The following is a 26,545-nucleotide window of genomic DNA, read 5'->3' on the forward strand; positions in this document are numbered from 1 at the left end:
TTCGACGCGTAAACGCGCTCGTTGTTTCCCCTTGTCTCTTTTCAACGCCTTTATACGGCCAACAAAGTGTCCGATATTAATAATAAGCGAACGTGTTGCCCGACGTGTTTCTCTATTCCGGACAGAAAGAGAGAGGGAGAGAGAGAGAGAGAATTGAAGGGAACGAAAACGCCCCGAGCGGATATATTTAGAATACAAACATACACGTACGTTTAATTCCTCGTACAGGACGAAATCAACCGATTGGCCTTGCGTTCCCTCCTAAATATTTAATTATAATTATTCGATATTCACTCGGATGGATTAGCGAACCGTATGGTACGATTTATTCCGTTTCGCTTGTTATTACGAGAGGAAATATTGAAGAAAGAAATCAATTTTCAATTGAATTTATCGTTTTTATTTTATATATTAATTATTTATGTATTTGTAAGATTTTATGTTTGTATATTAATATGACGTGTGAATAGAAATTTTAATCGATTTTAATTAGATCGTCATGGTGATATTTCTTTCTATTGAAAATTATTAAAATTTTTTATTATAAATGTTGTTAAATTAAAAGTATATCAAATTTTATGGTCAATTATTGAGATTTAGATAAAGAAAGAAGGTATATAAAAGTAAACTAAAATGAGTATGACTAATGAAATATATAATACAGATTATGTATAATAATACAAATATAACATGTAGAATAAAATAGATGATGGAAATTAAACTTTCAATACATTGTTTTCAACTTTTCAACATATATATCTTTTATGATAAATCTTCATAAAATCATGAAATCAAAAATCAATAATCCTTATATATCATATCTCAACTTAATCATACCGTATTTACAACTAATCCTAGCAAATTAAAAAATTCACCGAATAGTCAACAGTTAAATTGAAAGGGGAATAAATTAAAGCGATCGAGTTAAAGAAAAAAAAAAGTTACAAGAAACACGAAACTATATTTCACGAAACGAAAAAAGAAAAAAGAAGAAGGATAAAAACAATTTTCGCTAATTTTATACACGCAAATTTACATATTATTTACGACTCGAAACCAATTTTTACGTTCACGTGAGCAACAATCCACCACGATTTGATTATGTAACTCGGCGAATGCACCGGGGATGCGAAAGCGAGGCAGCGTGAAATATCTTTCCCGATCGTTCCCTCCCTCCCTCCCTCCCGCCACCCCCTCACCGCAGAAGAGGGGCGGGGAGGGTGAGAAAAACGCGCGGCGCGAGCGGAAAACAACCGGCTACTGATTACAGCGATGACAAATGGTAGCGTGGGAATTACGAAATGAAGGTTTAATAAGGTATGAGACGGATAGGGCGACGGCCACATTCCCCGCGCTAATTAACAAATCCAATTTTAATCGACGCTCCAATTCGCGCTCGCTAACTCTCTCCCACCCCCCGCCCACCCCTCTAGGCGGCCCACGTTGCGCCACGGGTAAAAGTGATCAGCGGCTGGCCCCGTGGCGAAATTATTTCGCGTCAGCTGGACCCTCATTTGCTGTTTTTCTTCCTTTTTTTCTTTTTTTTTTTTTTTCATTTCTTTCTTCGGGAAATACGATTACCACGGGACGCTTCGATTATTATGCTTTATATGCGCAGGATCGAAAGATCGATTTTTGGAGGTAGGAAATAAAATGGGAAATTGTTGTACGTGGGTAAATACATAATTTATTTATTTTTGAATTTGATGAAAAGCGAGACGATTCTTTTTCGAGTAACATTTGATTTAAACTCGAATTTCTTAAAAATTAATATCCTATATATATATGAATATGTATAATGAATGACGCAAATATTATATATTATGTATAGATTTAAAGAATTTAAAGAAATATTCGTTACAGAATAAATTTTTAAATTAAAGCAAGGATCGATTATTCATTGATTAAAATTTCAGAAAGAATTAAATGCATCCAATGTTTATAAGAAATAATTGTGTTTCTAGTTATCGTAAATCCTTCATTGCTTTAAAATTATTACTCTCTCTCGATCCATCGACAAATTGAAATCGCTAGTAAATTCAAAAAAAAAAAAAAAAAACAATATTCCCCCGATTCTCTATACCAAATTGATGTCCTACTATTGTCATCACGATGAACTTCAGAGTCAATGAAAACGCGCACACATAAAAAAAAAGAGAGAGAGAGAGAGAGAGAGAACGCGTATCCCACATATCTCCCGTCAATTGTCCCGAGATTTTTCGGCCTGGTGGTGTCCGTAATAACCAAAACGCTCGGCCAGGAACGAAGGGAGCATTGAATGACCGGACTTTCCGCGATCACACCCGAATAATTCAGGAAACCGAGTCCGAGGATCGAAAGCGATGACACGAATGGCATGCCAGGCGTGTCCGTGGTAACCCAATGGGACCGGTCTCTTAATTAAAAATCGTGAAATCCGGCCCCCCCCGGTCGGATGTCCCTTTGTTACCGTTCTCGTCATTCGTCGTTTCGTTGAGCAGAGAGTGAGTGAGAGAGATGGAAAGAAGAAAAAAAAAGCAAGGAAAATAAAGCATAGTGGCATCTACGGTTTTTCCATGGTGTGTCGTTGAAAAACGATCAGCAAGCGGGACAACCATTGCTCGCATCCGCCATTCTTTCGTTTGTACGCATCCACGTCCTTTTCCTCCCTTCCTTCTCTCTTTTATTTTTCCTCCTTTCTTTTTTTATTATTATCCTTCTCGTTCCTTTTTCTCCCCTTTTCTCCCGCTTTTATTTTATTTCATGCGAAACATCTTATCCGAATTTATCGCAGGGTTAGAATGTTATTTCTCGGTAGGTAGGTTTAGAAATAAATAGTTTGCGGGGGGTTGGAAAGAAACGAATTTTTTTTTTTTTATTCGATGATTCATCACGGTTCTTCTGTTCGATTGCTTGATGAAATAATAAGAGAATGGGAATAGACAAATATCTTGGACATTTTTTTTTAAATAATTTTAAGTAATTAAAAACTTTATAAATATTCATGATCATATTCATATCATTTTTCAAAATATTAATGAAAATGGATACAATGGAAATATTTTCTTAAATTATTATTATTCCACGAACAACATAATTTCATTCGAAGGTATTAAAAAATATGTAAAATAGTTAATCGTACTAACAAAGTAAAGATTTCATTGAATTAATAACCATAGAAACAACTATGATTAAATTTATTCTTCATCTCTTTTCGTATTCCACATTTCGAATCTTCGAGACTCCTCTGATAACATTCGCTCGTGTTACGAGATTGTTGGACTGTAAAACAACCATATACACGGCGAGCGGAACATGGGGCGCCAAAGCACAGGTGCATAGCCCCTTGTACATATCCAGCAATAAGTTTCATTGTTCGCTCGGTGGATAAGTATGGTGCGTTTACGCGCGTGCATGCGCATCGTGGATGCGCACGAATTTTATGGGTCGATCTTTTCGTGAATATTACGATGGTCGTTAACGTTCATGGCGGATGGAATTTCTTGAAAAGGGAAAAACTCACTTTCCCTCTCTCTCTCTCTCTCTCTCTCTCTCTCTCTCTCTCTCTCTTTTTCGCTTGCTGAATTATGCGCTGGGCTCGATCGATAAAAGAGAAAAAGAGCGCGCTCTTTTAAAATTCAGTCGCCGAGTTAGTGCACGGAATTGCGAACGATGAATTAGCGGAAACGTGTTTTTAATGTAAACTGGAATTAATAGAACGTGATGGAGGAATGTGGAAAGGGAATGTTGGCGGAAATGATGGTTTCTCTCGAGCAGGGTGATTTTTCGAGCATCTTTTTTTCAGAGAGAGTGTGGTCGGGGTTTATTGAGGTTTGTTGTTCAGGGCTTTCGTTTTTCTTATACGAGGTGGACTGGTAAAAATGGTTATTTTTTTTTCTTTATATATATATATATATATATACCTGAAATTTTAGTATATGGAAACAGAAGAATTTTTTCAATAGAAATTCTTTAATGTCCACATGAAAGTTAAGTCTATTTTTATTATTATATTTTTATGTCATCTAATGAAAAAAGAAGAATATTTTGTTACGATATAATTAATCCTGGGCGCATAAAGTTTGAGGAGAGATTTTGTATCCATATAAGAAAAAATTTAGAAAATGTAATTTTTTTATACATAAAAATATTCAGAACTTGTTAATAAAATAATAAAATATTAAAAAGTATTAAGTATTAAATGAATGTTGTAATTAGATACTGAATGAAATTTTTATTGTTTTATTCTTATAAAAAAAAAATGTTTAAATTTTTAATGGATGAACTTAAAGAATATATAAAAGAAAAGTAAACGCACTTTCAATTGCTTTTTTCTCTTTGATTTTTTTCAAAGATTTACAAAGTATTTACATCGAATAAAGTGAATTCTTGCATAAGATCGTTAAACCGTCAAACGAAGTTTCCCATTTTCAAGTACATTTTCAACCTGGATTGCTTTAATCAATTAAGGTTTCTAGGTCGGCGTCAAAATTTTTTCTCCAGAATTATTCTTTCTTCGTTTCTCTTTTTTAAATGAAACCTCGAAAGGTTTTCTAAGAAAAATTGAATAAGAAAAATAATTTGTACTTTCTTTCCACAGTTTTTACTTTTTTTATTTTTTATTTTTTTTAAACAACTAAAATACGCACATAGTATTAAATTAATATCGATATTTTATTAACATTCTCAAATAAAAAATTCTTACTTGTTTTTACTTATTAATATTAACTTTTTGTATATACATTTCAATGAAATATAAACTATTAATATTTCTATTTCCTTTTTTATAGAGTGCCACGTCTCCTGGTGCTAGCAACGATGGTCTCACGAAACAGCAACTGGAGCTCATTCAACAGATTATGCAACAAACACAGCAGCAACAGCAACAACAGCAACAAACATCCGCGCAACAGCCACAGCAACAACGCAGCAATTCATCAAGCACAGTCACAGCGCAAATTCAAAAAACGCAAAAACCGTCCGTCAAGTCCACAACTTCATCTGGCAGCGTTTCGAATAATTCTGGAAGTTCAAATGCAACAAATAACGCGAGATCCAGCCCCAAACCTAAAGTCTGGAGTCACGTACAGGTAAGTGAAGTTTAGAATATTTTTTTTTAATTATTAAAATTTTCAATATATCTCTCAATATGAGATTTCTTTAAAACAGAAATATTTCTAATATTTCATTCATTAAGTTGCAACATTTTGCAACTTAATGCCAAATAAAAGAATAATTAAATAAAATCAAATTATCAAATTTAAAAAAATAGATCTTATTCAATCTTTTTAAAAATTATAAAATTTATGTTTAATAAATATTATAAGATTTATAATAAAAAAATTTAATCAAAAAAATTGAACAATATATTCTAAAATACATTATGAATATGTGCATAAAACATAAATATATATTCATATAATATTTAAAAGCATTCAGACTTTTTCAATGCTTTTAAAAATGTAGCGTTAATTCTTCAAATTAAAAATTTTATTATCTTATTACATCTCATTTTCACTAGTTATAATTGCCTCGTTTAAAAACGTTAACTAATTCTTTTAAATAAATTCAGATATAAAATTAGATATAAAGAAAACGATATAAAATTCTGAATTTTAACTTAATTTATCTTCTAAATTACAATAAATAATTCCCAAAAGGAGGAAAAGAGAAATAAAATACATCAATTTTAATTTCATATAAAGATCTTTCTATTAACATTTATTTTATTTATCAATTTTTCAAATTATTACGAATATCTTGTTCAAAAATTCTTAACAAATTGTTCTAATTTAAATATAGCTTTATATAATAAGCAAAAGAATTCACCCTCCAAAAATGTTCCACGAATATATAACACTCTGTTCTTAAGAAAGAGATAAATAAAATACATTAATTCCGATCCTAAAATCGTACATAAGTAATGGTTCGTGACACTCTCACCGAGATTCCACTTCAGGATGTCAAAGGAGAAGTGACAAAGAAATATTAGGTCGACCATTACTTAATAGCGACTCAACATTGTGATACGTTGCAATGTGCATACATTATTTGGTTTACTTCATGCGAAAATATTTTAACGATGGCGGACTAGTGATATATTTTGCCATTACAACTAATCAACGTAGCGTGACCTGTTAAAGTTCCGGTAGTTGGTATGCGTTTAAATTATGGATCCAAAACACGCGTTTGTTCCCCTCGATTCTCCATTCTTTTTTGGCATCTTTCGAAATAATTTGCCAATTTGCATCAACTTTTTTTTCAAATGGATGCGATAATTAATCTGTTACTCTCGTTCCAGATCGTTTAGATTTCCATGCAATGAATTTCTCTTTGATGTAAATAAAGCAAGTGCAAAATATAAAATATGATAAATATATATGCAGATATATCAAATTGAGAAATTTATTAGTTTTTAGAACAAAGAAGAATAAAAGAAAATTAAAAAGAAAGAAAGAAAAACTAAATAACAGTGAATGCCTGAGGGTAGCATTAAAATCGAGAGGCAGCTAGTTTAAATTAGAATAAGATTAATCAAAAGTATGGTGCACAATTTTTAAATTTTTTCTTTATCAAAGACAAAACATAAAACGTTATAAAAAAAGAAATTTGTAATAAGTGAACATATAGCTAACAATTTCAATAGATATAAAAATAATAAACATGAATATATCATAATAATTCAATATCAATTAAATATCATGTAATTATATTTTCTTAAATATTTCTTTTCTAATTATAATTTTTTTTCATTATTTTCTTCTTCCTAATATATTAATTTATTTTAATTATTTTATGATATTATATTAATTATAATTTTATCATATAATGATAAAAAATTTATTAGTGTTTCAAAATTGTTATATAAACATTCTCCACAATGTTTTTCTTTTTCTAATCTTTTATCTTTTTAAAACACTTTATATATCTCTTTAGTGAAAATTTGTGATTCAAAAATTTGAAAATCAATTATTAAAGTTTATTGAAGTCAAAAGTAACCAATAGGAAATATATAGGATAAAAAATTTTATTGCCATTTTATCTGAAAAAAAGAATACAATACAAAGATTATAAATATGAAAAATCAAAAATCAAATTCTTAATTTCTTAAATAATTGTCCTCATAAAATGAATATAACAAATATTCATATATGACCTTTACTTTTCACTACTCTAATTTAATTCTATAATAAATATTTTGATATTTTAAAATTGAAATTGTATCACTATTAAGCCATCGTCATTCAAGGAATTGTAACACTTGCTTCCAAATTTATATTATTACTTGTTATTAAATGAATCAATTTTCGCTCAATGATTTCCAAGTTTAATCTTTTTAATTATTTAAAATCAAAATATTATTTTTATCTTCTTTTCTTCTATCATCATTCTGTATAAAAAAAAGAAAATTGAACAATAAATACATACATTCAAATCAACGCAATTCTAATCCATCGATAGAAGATTAATTCTCTATCCGATGTCTACACGTGTACACAGCACTATTCTATTTCTGAATGGACGTTTAATAATGAACACGGTAACAACAAGGATTTAGAGTAACCCCGTTTCACGCGAGTTAGTTTCAACCGGTCGTAAAACAAAAGCAATCACGGCCTACGACGTTTCTCAATTGTTGATACAAGAAATACAATCGGCAAACACCGAGCATGTTGCCACAAGGAATTCAGTTTCCAGCCACCTAAACATATCACCCATGCGTCTTCCACGTTGACTTAATCGATCTAATAGTAGTTACTCGGTCCATCGTGGGGACAAATTGTTTACCGTTTGCTTCGATCTATGTATAAGAACAATAAACTCTAATCGCGATGCATTAGCGAGGATCAACAACGCGGATCCTCTCGTATCTTTTTCTGTTTGACTTTTGGTCAACACAATGTGGTCAGTGAAAATGTTGGCTGACGATATATGAAACGTGTCTGAATTCACGTGTAAGTGAATTGTTACGATTCATCGAACGTAAAATTGTATTCAATCCCGTTTTTACATTTACGGGATATGAATTATATACGCGGGGGAAAAAAATTGCTTGTATTCTTTATTTGACGCAGCCCCACCCGTTTAAAACGCTTTCGAGTTTAATACATTTTAAGTTCGTGTAAAACTGGATGCTCGTCGAATAACACGATTAAATTTTTAACTTCGCTCGGGTATTATTGGGCTTGAAAATTGAATGTAACCCAGGTTTAATTAAAATTAAATATGCATCGTTTATTTAAAATTTATCGAGCATATTTTCAATGGACTCGAAAACGAACTTCACGTATTTTTAAAAAAATCCACGATATAGCAATTTAAGTATTTTCGTTTCCGATTGTTTGCATCATTTGCATATCAAAATTAAAAAAAAAAAGAAATGAACGAATCAATTAAAGAATTATTTTATATTGATTGCATTTTTAATTACTTCGAAGTTAGATGTTACGTTAAAAATACCGATAATGTTTGATGTAGAAATTATTTTCAAGATTCTATCTATAAGATTTTTAAAACATATTATAATATTAAAATATTCTTTCAATTCTTTCTCAAATAAGCCCAATACTCTTATTAAAATGTCTCAAAATAAAAATTTTTTTCAAGATGTAATTCCATCTTCGATTAAATTGCTATAAATAAATTCGAAATCTCGCATAATTTCAAGAAGTACAGATGAATCATTATTATATATTTTTGTTATTTTTAGCTTTTTAGAAGATGAATATAATATATCTACATTCATCAATTTTATTTTCCATATTTTTAACTGTTCAATTTTTAAAAGATAATTTTTAAAAGACAAGATGCTTGTTTCGAGATGCTTGTGAATTATTATATTATTATTGTTGACCATGGTTGTTAGAAAATATAGATAATATAATTTCTTCTATTGTAGAAAAATCAGCTATATCAGATCTCTAATTTAGATTCAAAATTTCTCCTCGATTCTCAAAAATCTGCAGACAGAAATTCGTTCGAAGAAGCCACTTTCAAAAATTTTTCCATTAAAGTCTAGAAAGAAACAATCGACCGATCAACTATTACATTTATAAACGCTTCTATCACGTTTCCTTCTGAAAAACGAAACATCCGAACCTTTTATTTCCACCTAACCTTCATTACATTAATGGCATAATAACCATTGCGAGCAACGGAAGGGCTCACGTTGTCTCCAAACAGAGGTCGAATCGATCGAATCGTCATTAATATGTATGAGATCTTGCGCCGATGGAAGGTGGATGAAGTTGGTGTCCTCTTCGATCGAGAGGGTGGAAACGAAGAATTCGCCGGAATCCTCGTTAACCCGGGAGAACGAGGGCCTGGCCCGTAATTGGCCAGGAATTCGTGGACGAACGGATTCTCAGGGACTTTCGTCGGCCCGCTTTCCCGCCGTGAGGAAACAATCGAAGTGGTTCCAGCTTTATCCCATCCCGCGAGATCAAAGGGCGACCCACACCACCACAGGGAATAAATACTTTCACTTGGGGATCGATCGGCAGCGTTTCTAACAATAAGGGAACCGTGGATGAATTTTTGAAGTTCTTTGGAAAGGAGATTGTTTTTCGGAGTTTTTTTCTTTAATTCGATTCGTTAATGAGTCGAGTCAAGTAGAGTGGAGGGTGTTTGACAATGGGAGATAAAAAATTAAAGATTATAAAAAGTGTCAGAAATATTTGTTGAAGTTTATTATTTAAGTTACAGGAAGTTGCATCTTTTTTTCATTTAGTGAAAAATTAAATTGAAGCTTGGATAGCGTTGATAATAAAAATGAGGGGTTTTGGAAATATTAAAATAAAATAACACGTGTTTTATTTTTAACAATATAATTAATATTTCAAAAGCAAAATATATATTTTTACAATAATAATAGATATCTATAGTGAACATGTATTACCTTCATTATATCTTATATCTATTATATTATTATAATTAGGCGGGAAATTAGAAAAGAATTTCTATTTATTTTTTCTATTTGTTTTAATTTGTGTAATGAAATTCTATAGCAAGTAATAATTAAAGAAATTATAACAATTATTAAAAAAAACGAATGACTACTATATAATTTTATTCTTTATATAACATTATTTTATTAGATTCAAAAAATAAAATAAATAACATGGTGAAGTATCAAAACCAACGAAGAAAAACCTCTTCGTTTAATCTCAATCGAACCGAACCATCAATTTCCAAAGGAAAAAGAAGAGAGAGAGAAAGAAAGAAAAGAAGAAACGAAAAATAAATATATATATATATATATATATATATTTCTCTTTTTCCCCGGCAAAATAAATCCCCGCCAGGCGGTTTCGAAGCGCGAACTGATCGATCAACGTAAATTACACATCGAGCGCAATCGTTTCACGTAGATGGGAAAAATGGACGTGGACCGATCGGTTGTTCCAATTCCGCCGGAAATAGCCATGGCCGAGGCGAGGTCGGTGATTTAAAGCGGCCGGCCTAAAACATTAGCGGCGCTGGGTGGGGAAAGTTGAAAGAGTAAACAGTAACCGCCACAAATTGCAAAGGTAACGACGTGTTCTTAGTCACCGTTTCTGGCAGGCGAAACTTTTCGCCCCGAATAGTGCTTTCTCGTGTCTATGCGTGGGCCAGGATCGGGGGGAAGGGGTTGAAATTCGATGGCGCACACTGTGCACACACCCCACGCCTCCCTCCGTATGTAACAGCCGGTTGCAATCACGCAACCGTTTTCGAGCTTTAGACACGCTCGGCTTAACTGTAGCTTAACTCCATCCAAGCAAAGCGTCAACGACAACTGCACGAGCAGTTTCTTCACGCGGTAAGCTTTTCCTTTTTGGCGCCGTTTGGCGCCACCAGTCAAGTCGATGACGTGTTCGAAGTTCTTGCAGATGAATTTTCTGGCACGCAATTATTGAGTTTGATATAATATATTTTACAATAAAGAAAGAAAGAACATTGTTGAATATCTTAATGGGAGAAGTTATTAGTTGAAATATAAGTTAGTTGAAATTTCGAATAAGTTACTAGTAAGTAATAACTTTGTTTAAAATGTTTGAATAACATTTATTCCTAGCTATTATAGTTCATCCGCTCAGCCCTTTGCAGCTAGAATTATCTGCGATTATTCGATGCTTTGAATAATAAATTATTGAAGGAACTTATTGAAAGTAACTTTATTCTTAACTTCAGTCATTAAAATTTTGTCTCTAATTAGAAATATTAAAAATTAGATAAGATATATAGTTTATGTATTAATTAATGTTACAGAATATAATTTTAAAAGATACAAAAATTTGTTTGATATAATATATTGATTTAAAATAAGTGATTTCTAAGATGGGAAATAAATGCATACAAAAGTTTTAATGGATTCTTAATAAATGGCAGAATCATCTTCCTTTCAGACAGTAGATGATTTATTGAAATTTGTACAATAATATAATAGTATTTTCAATTATTAATTGTAAATTACAAATGTTTATGCAAAATTTAAATATAGAAAAATCTACAGAATATACATCATATTTCATGCATTAAAACAAATCTTTATTTAAACTCTACATTCATATATCCTTTAATTATTTGTAATAAAAATTGGCTTTTTGACTAAACAAGTTCTGCTGGAAATTAATATTGAAAATAAATATTAAAAGCATCTGTATTAGAAGAGTCCATTGTTTCCATCCCATTCCATTAAGGATTTATATATTTTTCACTTATGCAAATAATTTAACAAACAACTTATGATATAATATAGAATTTCTACGAGTCGAAAAAAAAAATTCCCTCTTATTTTCGAATCTCTCGATTCCCTAAAAGAAACTAAAAAAGATCTAACTATAATTTATTCAAGGAAATCTCTAGAAAATCCCTCTGTCGGGGATCTAAAATTTTATAAATTCGTTCGATATACATGATTGGCAATTTTCTGACACAATTCCAAGCACAATGACCCGCGAAAGCGAGAGGAGAAGGAAACGAGATCGAATCGGGAAGGATTTGCAATCACAAGTAACCCACCCCGCCAGCTTCTCCCCCCCATTCGAATACCAAAAGCACCTGCCCCTGACTCTTTTCAATCGGTCCGCGGACGGCACAGCTGCGAACCTAACTCCTGGACGTCGAGGAATATTAATAAAGAACCGGGATTGAGCGGAGAACAGAGTCGGTCTCGAAAATTATTCCATCGGGCCGTTCCACCGCTGGGGAGAACGAGAGGGGCTGACTCCTCGATTATCTTAAATCGTTTCCCCCGACGAGACACACAAAGATCCTCCAATCGATACGAGGCAATAACAGTTACAAGTTTCGAATGACGACCGATTCCCTCCTCCATCATTCTGGCTCAGATGTTCCACGCTGTGAGCCATCTTCGTTGGATTTATGATGAAACGTGCGATGGGTTGAGGAAACGAAGTTGCATTTATTGGTTTCGTTAGAAATCGGTTCAATAGATATTAGGAAATTTTATAAATAATAAAGGCTCGTTTGATAAAAGTTTGGTATGTGCATTAGGAGTGTATGGATATTGTATATTTTTTGTTAGAGATTAATTAAATTATTAATAACGAAGGAAATTTTATGAATAACATGATACATATTTCCTTAAAGAAATATTAATAATGCATTTATTTTTATGTATAACTTACCTAATCAAATAATTTTAATTATAATTGCAATTGTAATTAATTGCTTTATAACACTTTGTTTCAAAGATTTTTTACAAATTTAGAAAATTAATGAAGTAAGAATAGTTTTTATAGTTTTTATCGGATTTGAACAGAAACGTGCAATCTTATTTACAATTATACAAGAAAATTATTTCTTTATTAATTTTATTAATTCTTATTTATTTATTTAGGATTTTATTTAAATATAAAAAAAAATTCTGAATTTTATTGATTGATATTCTGATAATCTCTTTTTTTTTAATATGTTAATTTAATAAAATTAATGTTTAGTAACATTTTTATAATATTTTTGAAAAGAAAGATGAATAATCGCTCAACTAATATAATTAAATAAAAATAGAATTTAATCAATGTATTATTCAATCAATATATTTTTCTATTTTTATAATTATCATCATTATATTAATTTTGTTATCTTTCTATAAAAAATTTATATGAGTTCAAATTAATGAAAGAAATTATTTCACAATATAATAAATTAATTGAAAAGTAATAATATATAAATTATAAATATAAAGTTTCATACAGCAATATTAAATCATTAAATTTTAAATCATTGCACGAGAAATTGTTCTCTTTTTTATTTAAAATTAAAAAAAATGAAGAATAAATTGTTTTTAGATAAAATTTTAACACAAATAAATATCTTTACAAATTGGCTACATACTTAAAAATTTATTTTGATCAGATAGGTAAAGCTATTTTCATTTTTCCAATTGAATATATGCATTTTTGAAGTTTAAAGAGAAAAGTTCAGAAAGAAAAAGATATCCTCATTTTGACTTTGGGCCAAGTTTGCTGAAACGAAAAGCTATCAGAGGGTACTTAAAAGAATTACCAAGAAAGCAAACAAACTCTTTATTCCAAATGAAACGTTCGTTTATAGATTTCTTAATCTCCATAAATTGATAAAAATTATTTCGAATATTTTTCATTTGATTTCATAAACTATCATATATATCATTTTTCAACATTTTTTAAAAATTTCTTTTTATAATTATAATTAAATATCTTTTGTAATTATGCATATAAAAATATATTTATATAGGATGGAATAGATATAATATTTTATTTTTGATGAATTGAAGGAAATATTAAGATATATTTACTGGAATAAATATAATTTATACAATATATAGAATAAATTTTTATTATTTTTTTAATGATCATTGCAATAGATGAGTCACTTACTTCAATTTATTTTACATATATTTTAATATAAATAATTGTATTAAAATAAACAAGCCAATCCAATTTTGTCAATTATGTCATTTAACATTACATAAAAGATTGCAGTTTACAAATTAAACATCCTTGTACATATATTAGAAAAAGGAAAAGAGCAAACCACGCATTTTCTTAATACAAACAAAACAACAATTTGTATAATCTAAAATCTATCATTCTTTCAAACATTTCTCTACTTACATCTCAAAAAAAAAAAAAAGAAATCTACCATACGATCTCTCTCAATATCTCTCAACCCACAACAATTCACGATAATTCGCTTTTTTTAACCAAAACTCCCCAGAGTCAACGTTTAAAACAAGAGCATCCGAAAAACTCGAGCAAAACTCAAATCGCCCTCGCGGAAAGGTCTTCAATATTAACCAGTGACAGTGGCATAAAAGGGAATGTTGAAAGGGAACAGGATGGGGCGGCTCAAGGATCGGGGGATGGGGAGGAGGGGGAGAGAGGCGAGATGTGCTGCGAGCTTGGCGATCGTTCGGTTGCATTAATATGTATGCACTCCTCCTGGTTGGCCATCGTCGTGGGTTAGGTCAGAGACCCTACAAAGTTTCACAAGCAAATAGAGCGGCTGTAATAATAATAAATATGGCGGCTCGCGGACGTGGACGCGAATAAACTCGTGAAACGGATCGGCGACACGATCGAGAGGTTCGGGCAAGCCTTTCGGCTCGTCGTTTTGCCTGGCCGGCTATAAGATAGAGTTTGTAACGGGGGTATGGATTAAATTAATATGATCTGGTACGCGCTCTTGGATACGCCCCCGCATAGTAATGAAGGGATCGAGAGGATTCGACGGTCTGCACGTCGGACGGTTTTATCTTTATGAAACCTTGCGGGGAAATTTGTATTTGCGGCCTTCGTCTCGACGGTTTTACTAAACTGAGCTGAGCTTGGCGCATCCAAATGCATTTCCGCATTTTCGTGTATAACGTTGTTATTTGTACGAAAAAAAAGGAAAAAAAAGATACGTCATCCTTCGATTTTCACGATCTTTTGACACAATTGTGAAAATGTTGCGAAGATTTTACTTGATATTTATTGGAAAGTTATTAATAAAAAAACGTTTCTTTGAAATAATTAAGTTAGGCACAGATAGAAGAAAATTAAGTCAAATTTAAAATTAACGATTGAATGAAATTTTTGTTTAATTTTGATTTGGACTTAGAATTAATATAAATTGAACGATTGATTTTTACAAAAATTTATTTAATTTTCTAGTTTTATGATTTGTATTGAGTTTAGATTAGATTGGATTAGATATACAAAATGTTAAAAGTAAATGGAATATGATAATCACTTAATGATGATGAATATTTAGTTCCATGATTTGAGGAAATATAAATAGGAAATGATTTGCAATAAATATTTCTTATATATTTTTATATAGATGTTACTTAGATTTTATTATCTTGGAATATAATTTAAAAAAATTGTATTACTTTAGATCTAATATCAGGAAAATTACATTCTGTGTATTTGAAATTTTTAAAAAGATAATTTATTATTGAATCATCCGGTAAATTATGAAATTTTATACATTTAATGAAATATTTCTGTTGCAATTACAATCCTTTTCATTGATCAAATTATATCGAATTCTCGTGTATATACCAGCAAAAGAGAGATGTAATTTCAGTCTAAAGTTGAAATAATGCCAGAATGTATGGTTTAAATGATACGCGTAGCAGGTTGCAAATTTGTATACGCGAAACTTTAAGGATTAACTTTTGCGAACGTTGCTTCAATGAGTTACATTTAGAATCAGCAATATTTGTTTTTCATGTTACTAATTATAAGGATGTTATGTAACATCAGAGAAAGGAAATTTGCACTTTTGATGTTTCTAAATATTTGTGCAATGAATTATTGTAATTGAAATTGAAGAAAAATATAGAACGCGTATTAAAGTAGTGAACAAGATTATTAAAAATGTTTGAAACTATCGATATAAATTATAATTAATAAAAAAGACAAGCATATGATAGAATATTAGGAAGAAATTCAATAAATAAAAAATAATTTTCCTTATCTTTAAAAAATATCGAAGAATATTAAATGAATTATTGAAAAAGAAAAAGAAACAATCACCCTCGAATAAAATTTTAAATAAAACAATTGTTGCGAAGCCATGATGAATTATACAATAAAAAAACTTTTACCAAAAAACTTAAATTTTCTTCGACAATTCCTTCGAAGAAAAAAAGGAACGATGAATATATTCCTGTCATAAATAATCAACAAAAATTAAATTTCGTTAAAAAAAAATATTCTAAAACTATTCAAATCATCGTAAGAAAATACGCAAGGCAAAAAGGAAGAAACAATCCAACCCTGTGTGTCTAACAAACACAAAAATATAATCACAAAGCGAATCCATAACCGACTCAACGACTCAGCCGATCGCGGGAAAAGTGCGAGTAATTTCGCCTCCTCGCGGAGGAGGTATGGTGATCCGGAAACGGAAGAGGGGAGCGAGAGATCTCGAGGGCGAATAAGAATTACGATCGTTGGAGAGAGCGGAGCGGAGTTCGACACCGGGGCTGGAGCGAAACAGAAGGGAAATACGCAGCCGCGGTCGTTTGCACTATCGTAAGTTTATGTCGTCGGTTGCAGGCTAACCTTTGCCACCCGCCCTTTTATACGACACGATAGTTTCATCGCGAAACAGCCACCGTTCGCATCTGTTGCCTTTCCCATTACCGTGCGAACACATATAACCGACCCATTTGCCGGCCGGCAAACTCGAGCACGCCTCTCTCGATTCGTAGTTTTCTTTATCGCCGTCTTTCTTTTCAACCTGGATGGATTCTTGGATGGATTCTTTTCCTCTGGATTCTCGATCGATTTTGTGACAACGAATTGTATCTTAACTTTCGATAAAACATCTTTCGTTAGGCTTGGAAAAATTAAGAAAAATGATATATATATGTGTGTATGTGTACATTATTATAGGAAGGAAAATTAATTTTTAACGAGGATCCATTTTATATATTTGATGCTACTGCGGTGTACTCAAGTTGATAATATTGATCTTTTCGTAGATGCTACATAAGTTGCCTAATACTCTGGTACATATATCAGAATCTTAACGATACCGACTATGATCTTATAATAGCTTGGAACCTCTAGAGAAGTTGTGAAGGAATTTCTGAAAATAGTCCGTGTCATTGCGTTCGTTCTAAATCCGAGCGGACGAGGCAAAGCGTTTGCCAAGTGTACCTTAATATCTGCCTGTTTTTCGTCTCGCGACAATCTCATCCACTCAACGAAACATTAGGTTTATCTTAAGTTCCCTTTATTATTATTTGGAGATCTTGATTCGAGAATCCTAGAGAAGCCAAAATCAGTCCCGTCGAATATCTTAATGGAATATCTTCTGTCTGGAAAGCCGAATGTTAGCATAAGGATTTCTCTTGAATTGGTTCATCTCGAATCGGTGTAACGCGATTAGCGTGGAGATGTCGAAAACAAGCAGGATTAAACAGTACGCTTTTATACTGAATATATATATATATGAATGTGAACTAATAAAAAAGAACATTCTCATAGATTATTCAACATAAAATAAAAAATCATTGAATATATCCAATTTTTAAAATAATTTTATTTATTTATGTATCATCAAGAATATAAACATAGAATGTTTCATTTGTTTCTTATGTTAAAAATCATTATATCGTCAAATTATTGGAAAAAGTACCAATTACTTTGAAAGAGTTTAAAAACTTATTATTATATTAAATAATTAAGACAAGTTTAAATTATCGAGAAAGAACACGATAAATTCTTTGTGCACCCTATAATGCAAAGCATCCAACCTGGAAAACAAGAAATTCTCCATTCACCTCTGTATAAAAAAAATGCGGAGAAAATTCTTCGAGACAAAATTCCCCTCGCCTAAAATCGAATTCACGTATCCGTGTACGAATGGCACAATTCCCAAGTACTACCCATCCACTACCTCTTTCCTTTCTGATTAAAAATTCAAACTGTCTCGCCGACCGGAAGTAAAAGCGATAGTTCCCTTTAAATAACCCACTATTCTCGAAACGGGTCCCCGCGAGAACGGGGGGGTCGCCACGAGGGTTGAAACGTAGAACGGGGGAAAAAAAAAAAAAAAAAGAAAAAAGGGTTGTCTCTCTCTCGACTTGTGAAACACCTATGAAACCTCGACAGTAACCCTCTACACCCCGGTTCACGTAGACGCGAGCAACGTATCTTCTCACAGTTGGATCCGGTTGGACCGGTGTCACGTGCACCCCGTTATACGAAAGAATTTCTCTTTCCTTTTCTTCATTCCACCCCTAAGAAGAGGAAGAAGAGGAGGAAGACCCCCAGTGAATCACGAAAAAGACCCCCAGCAAGTTTTCTTCCCCTCCCCTCCCCCGGATGGCCCAAATTCACCAATCAAACGATTCCATTCCTGGGAAAATCTCGTTTCCCGGCCAATCGCGCGCCAAACTTCGCCTTTTCGAGGCGTTTCGGTTACGTTTCGGAAGATCGGAGGAGATGGCCTTGAAAAATTTCAACCACGTGCGTTTTCTTTCTTCGATTTTTATTGCCCGCCACGAACTCGAAAATCTGGACCGACAGATGCACGCTTCGCGCCTTTTCCTTTCTCCCCCCTCCCTCTCTCCTTTTTCTCTTTTCATTGTTTTCAACACTTCTTATTCTTATTTATTATTTTTTTTCCTCCTCTTCTTCTTCTTCTTCTTCTTCTTCTTTTTCTTGTTTCTAGTTAATCGCGAAGATACGTTGAAGAGATTTAAAGGGATGAGTGACTTCCTGGTTGGCCAGGAGAGACGATTTATAGACGACGATTTAAATTTTAAACCGAAAACGAACATGCTAATGGGGAGGGACTCTTTCTTCGGTCGCCACTTTTTTTCTGGGTCACGGGGGACCGTTAGTATTCAGACGGGATTCTGGACGATGAACATGTATCTCGAATCGTTCCTTCTTTTTCCGCGACGCTTGTGTTGAGTTTCCATCGATGTTGAAAATATATTGGCTCAGAGTAATAGCGATTTTTCTGCACGTGATTGGAAAATGGTATTTTTACCATTGAAGAATTTTTCGTTTGCCGATTTTTGACATTTTCGTCGTTGATAAAATTGTTAATACTTTGTTAAAAATGTTTATTCGTTTAATTTGTTCAATCTTAATGGTTTTTTTTTTTTAATTTTAGGAGATTATTTCAAAGAAGACAATCATATTGTCATTGTATCGTTAAAGTTTCTTATTTTATAAATTAATTAGAATAAATTTTCATAATAATCAATAATTTTGATCATTTTTGTTTCATTATATATTTACATTAAATTATTATGAAATACTTTATTCATTTTTTTTTATTATATATTTTCATTTTTTTTAAATAATATATTGTATTTATATTCGTTTGATTATAGTGACATGAATAAAAAAAACAATTAAAAACGATACAAATATTTATATAAAATTCTAGTATATAAAATTCAATCCAATATCTCGTGTCAAAATTGTTTCTATCTAATATTTACTAAACAAAAAATAAAAAAGAAAAGAGATTAAATATTCATGATTGTACAAACATGTAAATTATATATTGTTTGATACAAATTAAATCTTTCACACAGAAACAAATAAACAATTCTAATATCATTAGTGGACAAAATTATAAGATATTCTGAAAATTATTAGATTAATAATTTAATATTATAATTATTTTAAATAACAAACAAATTTTCAATTTAAAAGAATACAATTTTATCTGAACAAATCTTTTCAAATCTTTTTTAATGTTAATAGTAAATCGATTTTTCTTTATTTTCAATTACCTCGATCATTCGATTTGACAAACTTGTATATGTTTAATTTTGTTCCAACTCTCTCTATGCTCTCTCTATTAAATCACTTTTCTTAATTCTTTAGTATCATTATATTGCCTTCCATCATTATGTTTTCACATTCTTTAAAAAGAAGATCAAATTCGTTGATAATCAAAAAGTGCCAATTACTTAAACTTAATCAAAATTGATCAAATTCAAAATTATAATGCAATGAAAAAAATTCCATTCTCAAGAAATCCTATGCCATTAATGAAAATCAATATCCACAGTAAAAGAAATCCATCATAAGAAAGAAAAGGAATTCTCAAAAATTCAAAATTAATAAAAATCAATATCCAATGTATTTGCAAAAAAAAAAAAAAACACGTACATATACGTTGTACGTACATTCTTAACTCCACGTGTCAACACCATTCGCACGATCCCATCGGTTTTACCGATCGAGCAAATTATATTTCTGAAACTTCGCTCACTTGGAGCGAAGCGACGAAGAAGCCCCCGGCTTCTTGGATCGATTCGTTCGCAAGGGAGGAGAGGCTGGCTCGTCGTGTACACAAGGAATGATCGTTAATGGAAGATGTAATTGGAAAATACTTGGCGCGCCTCCGTTCAATTCGCCTTCGTGTTTGTTTGCGATATCGTGCCAAGCCGCTGCGAGTTATTGCAAGAATCCTGCGCTACAATCTCTCTCTCTCCCTCTCTCTTTCTCTCTTTACCCGCCGCCATAATCCTCGCCCATCTATATAAGCTTCCTGTTCCCTTGCCGCAGCAAGCGTCCTCCGACGCTTTTACGTCGACGTACACGTCGTCTGAACAAAGATCGATGCCTCGTGTACACCGGATGCTCGATCGGCGAAATATGCGTTTTCATGACCCCCCCCCCTCCCCCGCGAAAAAAATGATTTCCTTCCGGCGAGCCGCGCGCGCCAGCTGAATTTACTTTAAAGCTGGAATATCCAATATAAATACCGTCCCCTTCCTTTCTTTTTTACGAGAAGGTCCGGTTCTTTTTTTTTTTTTTTTTATCGTAGCATTGAAATATCGTCGCGTTAATGGCGCGGTTCGTGTTTCGAGAGGTTTCGAGGAAATAGGTGCTTCTTTTCTCGAAGAATTTTTAGGGGACGCTTGGAATTTCGGACGGGCGACGAAGATGACGAAATTCGATACGTGTTGTTATTTGTTTTGACTTGGGTGGTAATTTGATTATATGGAGAAATTTGTAATATATGGGAAGATATATGAATGAAATATTGGTTAGAAATATTTTTGATATATAAAGGGATGAAAAAAAAAAGTACAATATAATAACAGTTTTTGATAATTTAAGAGGAAGGTAATAATAGAAATTATGAATGAAAAATTGCTCTTTGATCGTATATTCCGTAATTTCTTTTAATTTTAACCTCGATTTAATCGCAATGGAAATGTAGCGTGCTCGAAAAGATTCGAATGACATTTTAAAAAATCCTCGACACGGAAAAGGTATCTTATATCCGAAATCGTGGTAGACATGCACGGAATATTTCGGTTTATCTATGCAAATAAGAGAAATATTTCAGATAAGAATGTGTTGTATCAGGTAATTCATTATCATTAGCTTACGTGAGAATTGATACGAAGAAATGTTGAAAAATATAATACGATATTTCAATCTGACCTCTCTGATCTATTCAATTTCAGTTTTTTTTTTTTACATCAAGCAAAATTTATTTTTAATTTCCTTTCGCAATTTATCCAATCTTCTTTTCTTTCTTTCTTACCGATTAATATGAAGGATAGATAGATTTTTATAATATGAAATCGTTGTTATATATATAATACAAAAAAAAAATTCAATCTAAAGAGGAGAATCGTTCAAAGTTGAAATAGCATTAAAAATCCAGAGATTTAAACGAATCTATAAAGAGATTTCATATCGAAAAGCTGAACTTCTTCATTTCTTGAGTTCATTGTTCCACTACGCTTCTCCGAACATTGTTAAATACCTCTAAAAGCTATTATCCCTCAAACTTTACTAATCCTTCATCCCTTCTCCATACTTGCTTAAAAATCAATGAGAATTATATCACTGATTATATACATTAAGATATTTATACAAAATATTTTATTCAATATTTTTCATTCATTTATCAAAAACTAGAGATTTTTTTATTATTTTTTTATTTTACACTTGCACATTGAAATGAGATTTCACAATGTACCATAAATATCATTATAATAGATATTGTAAGTGGAACAAATTTTTGGATGTCTATTATCTGAAATTTTATCCGAATTTCAAAATTTATCTGAAAATTGCTAATTATAAATATATGACTGAGAAATAAGATTTTTAAACATTCTCTAAAGATATTAATATAAAATATTCAAACTTTAATTCTCCATTATTCGATTAATTTCATACATTCAAAAACAAATATATACAATCATGTATTCACACAATATATATACACACAATATATACACAATATACACAATATATACATTGTATATACAAATATATACACAACGACAACAAATTTTCATTCAAAATCCGATTTTCCAAAATACGTATCATAATAATTATTCTAAGATAGCATATAAATATTTTTACAAATACTTTTTTACAATATATACACTTCATTCATGCCCCAAAAGATAATCGAACAAAATGAAATTCGTTAAAAATTAAAGAACAGCAAATTTACAAAGTTATTCCAGAATAGCTACTTTAATACTTACGATCAGTAGTATACCCCTAGATAGAACCTCCAATTGGCTCGAAACGCCACACATGGCGATCATTACCATCGTTACATGCAAAACGCATCCCCTCCCCCCCTTTTCCCTTTCCCTTCGACACGCACAATTCGGTGGTAATTTCGCGATAGCCATTCCAACCATGGAGCCACCTTGCTCAGACGTTATCGTCACCCTTTTCCACCCTTTCGCTACCTCTCTCTCTCTCTTCTTTTCTCTTCTCTTCTCTTCTCATTCCCCCTTAACCAATCCCTGACAATACCGTGTGTTCCGCCAATTGCGAATCTAAGCCAGGGGAATCATTTTGCGGCTTCGTGACGCTTCCTCCGCTCGAAAGCGGATTCGATTTCTCCCCGGGCGGGCAGAGTTGGATATCTAAAGAGAAAACGATCTTCAGAGACGGATACGTAATTGGGAGAAGAGCGTGAGCGGAACGAGACACGGAAAGGAAAGGGGATCGCAGCCGTGAGATGGAGGGAGGGGAGGGAGAGGGAGTGGGTGCATTGGGAGTCGCACGTGGGCTACACAAAGCTCGTCGAGAATACTCTTGAAAGTGAATACTGGTATCCAATTGCAAGTACCGTGCCGCGTCTCTAGTTGTTCAAAGTGTGCATAACAGCCGAGAGTAAGGGTAGGAACTAATTGGCAGGTTGCTCTCAAGAACGTAAATACGAGGCGAGAGGATCGTGAACCTTGGTGGTGGGAGAGGAGGAGGAGGAGGGAGGAGGAGGTGCGGCGACGGGGGATGACGGGTTTGAGAGACGAGGCGGAGATCTCAGGGGAGTCTCTGGTTGCCACGGGATGACGAAGTGCCTCGCAGGCTTTGAAACCTGCCATTTTTGCCGGACCGATGGGGAACGCGAATATTGGATAACAGTATCGATTCGGACTATCCTTCGAACGGAGTGCGAATAATGGATTATGGAGGAATATCTTTTCGGGTTAATGATGTCGGGATAGACGCCTTTGGCCGGTTTTCTTTTTTTTTTTTTTCAATTTAAGTTAGGTTATGATGAATGATGAATTTTTGTGAACGAATTATTAAAAATGAATCGTTGAATAATTGAGAATAATTGGTAATTAATTTATTCTGTTATGTTAAATTGTTTCAATATTGGAATACGTTTAATAAAACTTTGATAACTTCGCTTGATAAATTGAAACTTAACATTCTTAAAGATCTTGAAATTATTCAGTTCAAGTATATTTAATATTGGGAATTGGTTAAATGTGTTGGTTAAAACAGTTAGTTTTTAATTGAATTTTAAAAGAAGAATCTTACAAGTTACAAAATTTCGAATAGCCTCATGAAATACAAGAAACTATTGTTTGATTTATCCAAATATTACATTCTTAGTAATTATAAAAAAAAAATAATCTATGATCTATCAATTCAATGAGTTTGTTAATTCTATTATCATTCAATTATCATCATTCATCTATTTACAATTTTTCTTACAACTTTTCAACTGTTCCAAAAACAAACAACTCAAGTTGTTTCTCAATTTTAAGAAAATTATTAAGATTGACTTGAAAAGATTTCACAGAATTTCTTTCTCGTTTTACAACGAGTCACACCAATCCGATCCCTTAATGTCGCCGGATTTTTCGTGTGCGGAAACAACGTCAAATAACTCGGCGTAGGCCGAGAACGCAACAAATACAACACGTATTTGTGAATACGTGCGTGCACCGGCCTCATGTATATTCGTTCGTGGAATGGAATTACCAGGGGGATCGTCCAGATAAAAAGCGGCCGCGTATCGCCGGGACACGATCGATAAATTTAACCAATTCCAAGCGGCGCTTTATGGACTCGTTATACGACTGGTATCGTAATTATCTCCATTTCGAATTTATACGTGCGCCGCGCGTGGATCCTTTAATCTTGTCGGTCGTGCTCGATCGTCGACGAATTACTGTAACTCGCGTCGTCACGTTATTAACCCGCCAACTAAAATGTCCATCGCTGCCAGCCGAAGAATTTGACGTTTGCCAACGGGGAGGAGGCTTAACGCGTCGTCGGTGCCTCGCTGATATCGCGATGATTACGCGGTGATGATACGTCGCAGTTGAATTTCGAAGGGGATATTTTTTTTTTTTTTTTCGGATATTTCGTTCGATCCCTTCAAGAATTTTTGACGAGGAATAAACGGAATAAACTTGTGTTTTTTTTTTTTTTTTTTTTTTTAGTCTATTAAAAATTCAACGCGAAAAATAGGAGATATATGCCAGAATTGAAATTTTTAAAAAATAGTAACGGAAGAATTGTATTGAAAATTGCAAAATAAAACGAAAAATAAAAAAAAGGAAGCGAATTTTCATGCAAAAATAAGTCGAAAGCATGGAATGACAATTTTTTATAGAATGCTTCGTTTTCGAGAGAATCGATTTTGAAGTTTCATATTTATATTTATTTTAATTACTTTTGATTTATTCAATATATTCAGTTGAAAAATCACATATTTAATATTAGTGATAAATGTAGAAGATTTTAGACTATAATTGATATCAAATCAAATAATGAATATAATATCGAATGTTGTAATTAACTCTGATATTAAATTTCTTGGAATTTTTATATAAATTGTAAAAATATCACATATCAAAAAATTATTGCATTCCTTTTTATTTATCATTATAGTTTATTGCTTTTATTTCAGTAATTAAATTTTTACAAAATAAACTTGGCACGTTTAATATTAATACTTAGTATTACTTTACCGACATTATTTTAAGGCAAGAACAAATTTTTCGATAATAATTAATTTGAAATTAAAAAGTTTAAATCACGTTTCGAGACTCTCATATTTTTTTTCCATCAACAACATCCAGGCGAAAGAAAAATCGTACGATCGTTCGAATGTTCGAAAAGAAATTTTTCCCTGGGAGAGGTAAAAATAGTAACAGAAAACGAAAGAAACAAAATGGAAAGCGGAAAAATTTATGGTTCAGGGGAATGAAACTGTAAAGTAATCGGAATTTCGTGCGATGCAAAAACACTTGGGCTCCGTCACGTAATTAAAATCAATGCCCTCGGTTGATTATTACACACGGTGATGAAAAATAACAAAAGATCGAATATATATTGAATATGTTTCAAGGAATAATTTTTAATTTATTTTCTATGTGAATTTAATTGAATTTTTTTTTCTATATGGAAAATTTTACAATTGAAAGGAAGGTAAAGGATTAAACAATTGAAATAAAATGAATGAAAATACTACAGAGAATTTGAAATTCATTTCGACGATCCTTTCATCCATGAAATCATATTCATCAACGACGTATATATGCATGTGCACCTAATTGTGCTAAATAGAGTACAAAAAAAAATCGGTATTAACAAAAAATGTAAAGCGTACAATGAATTTGAAAAATAATATCAAACTTTTATTTTTAATATCATTATCGTTAAGCTTTCAATTGTTTTCATTTTAAGTAATTATATTATTCTTTCGAGATTTCGTTCTTGATCCTTTTTTCAAATTTTTGACCGATTAATCAATTGATTAATAAAAATCTATCCTTTTGTAAAAAAAAATCACTTTTATAAAAATCGTTTTAATAGAAATTTTATGGAAATTGTAAATAAATTGTAAAAGTGTGATTAAAAATCACACTAGTTGAACGTGACAAAAGAAATTACACACCTGAACAATATAATATAAAATTTTATCTTTCGAAATCATTACAATTTATAATTATGTTTGAAATTACTTTCGAGGGAAAGTTAAAAATATATCTCATGATATTCAAATTAACTTTTACTTTTTTAATATTAATTCTCTATTTAAGCACAAATTTAATTTCTAAATTTAATCGTTTAATTTTCTTCTCTTGCCATTATCCTATCCAATAATTATAATTTGCTATAAGCAAATTAATACAATACGAAAAGATCGAAACGAATCTCGAAGAGCAACGCTGACAAAACTGAATAGGCCGCAATCTGTGCTTCGACCGTCTCATCAGACAGTAAAATCATGTATTTATCCACGAAACTGCCTAAGTTTCCCGCCATAAGCGGAATTCCATCGCGATGCTTTTCATCCTCGAGTCGCGATGATT

General features: G+C 32.0%; 1 protein-coding gene across 7 annotated transcripts in view; it reads left to right on the forward strand.

Moving 5' to 3' along the window:
• The window catches only part of LOC408822, a 698,419-nt gene that overhangs the window by 604,208 nt on the left and 67,666 nt on the right, over nt 1-26,545 (forward strand). For all 7 annotated transcript variants that reach the window (XM_026440819.1, XM_026440818.1, XM_026440820.1 and 4 more), the window contains one exon: nt 4,770-5,069. In XM_026440819.1, coding sequence (XP_026296604.1) covers nt 4,770-5,069 — 300 coding nt within the window. The remainder of the gene's footprint in view (nt 1-4,769; nt 5,070-26,545) is intronic.

The sequence above is a fragment of the Apis mellifera genome, linkage group LG5, assembly GCF_003254395.2.
Source record: "Apis mellifera strain DH4 linkage group LG5, Amel_HAv3.1, whole genome shotgun sequence".
Classification (NCBI taxonomy): Eukaryota; Metazoa; Arthropoda; class Insecta; order Hymenoptera; family Apidae; genus Apis; species Apis mellifera.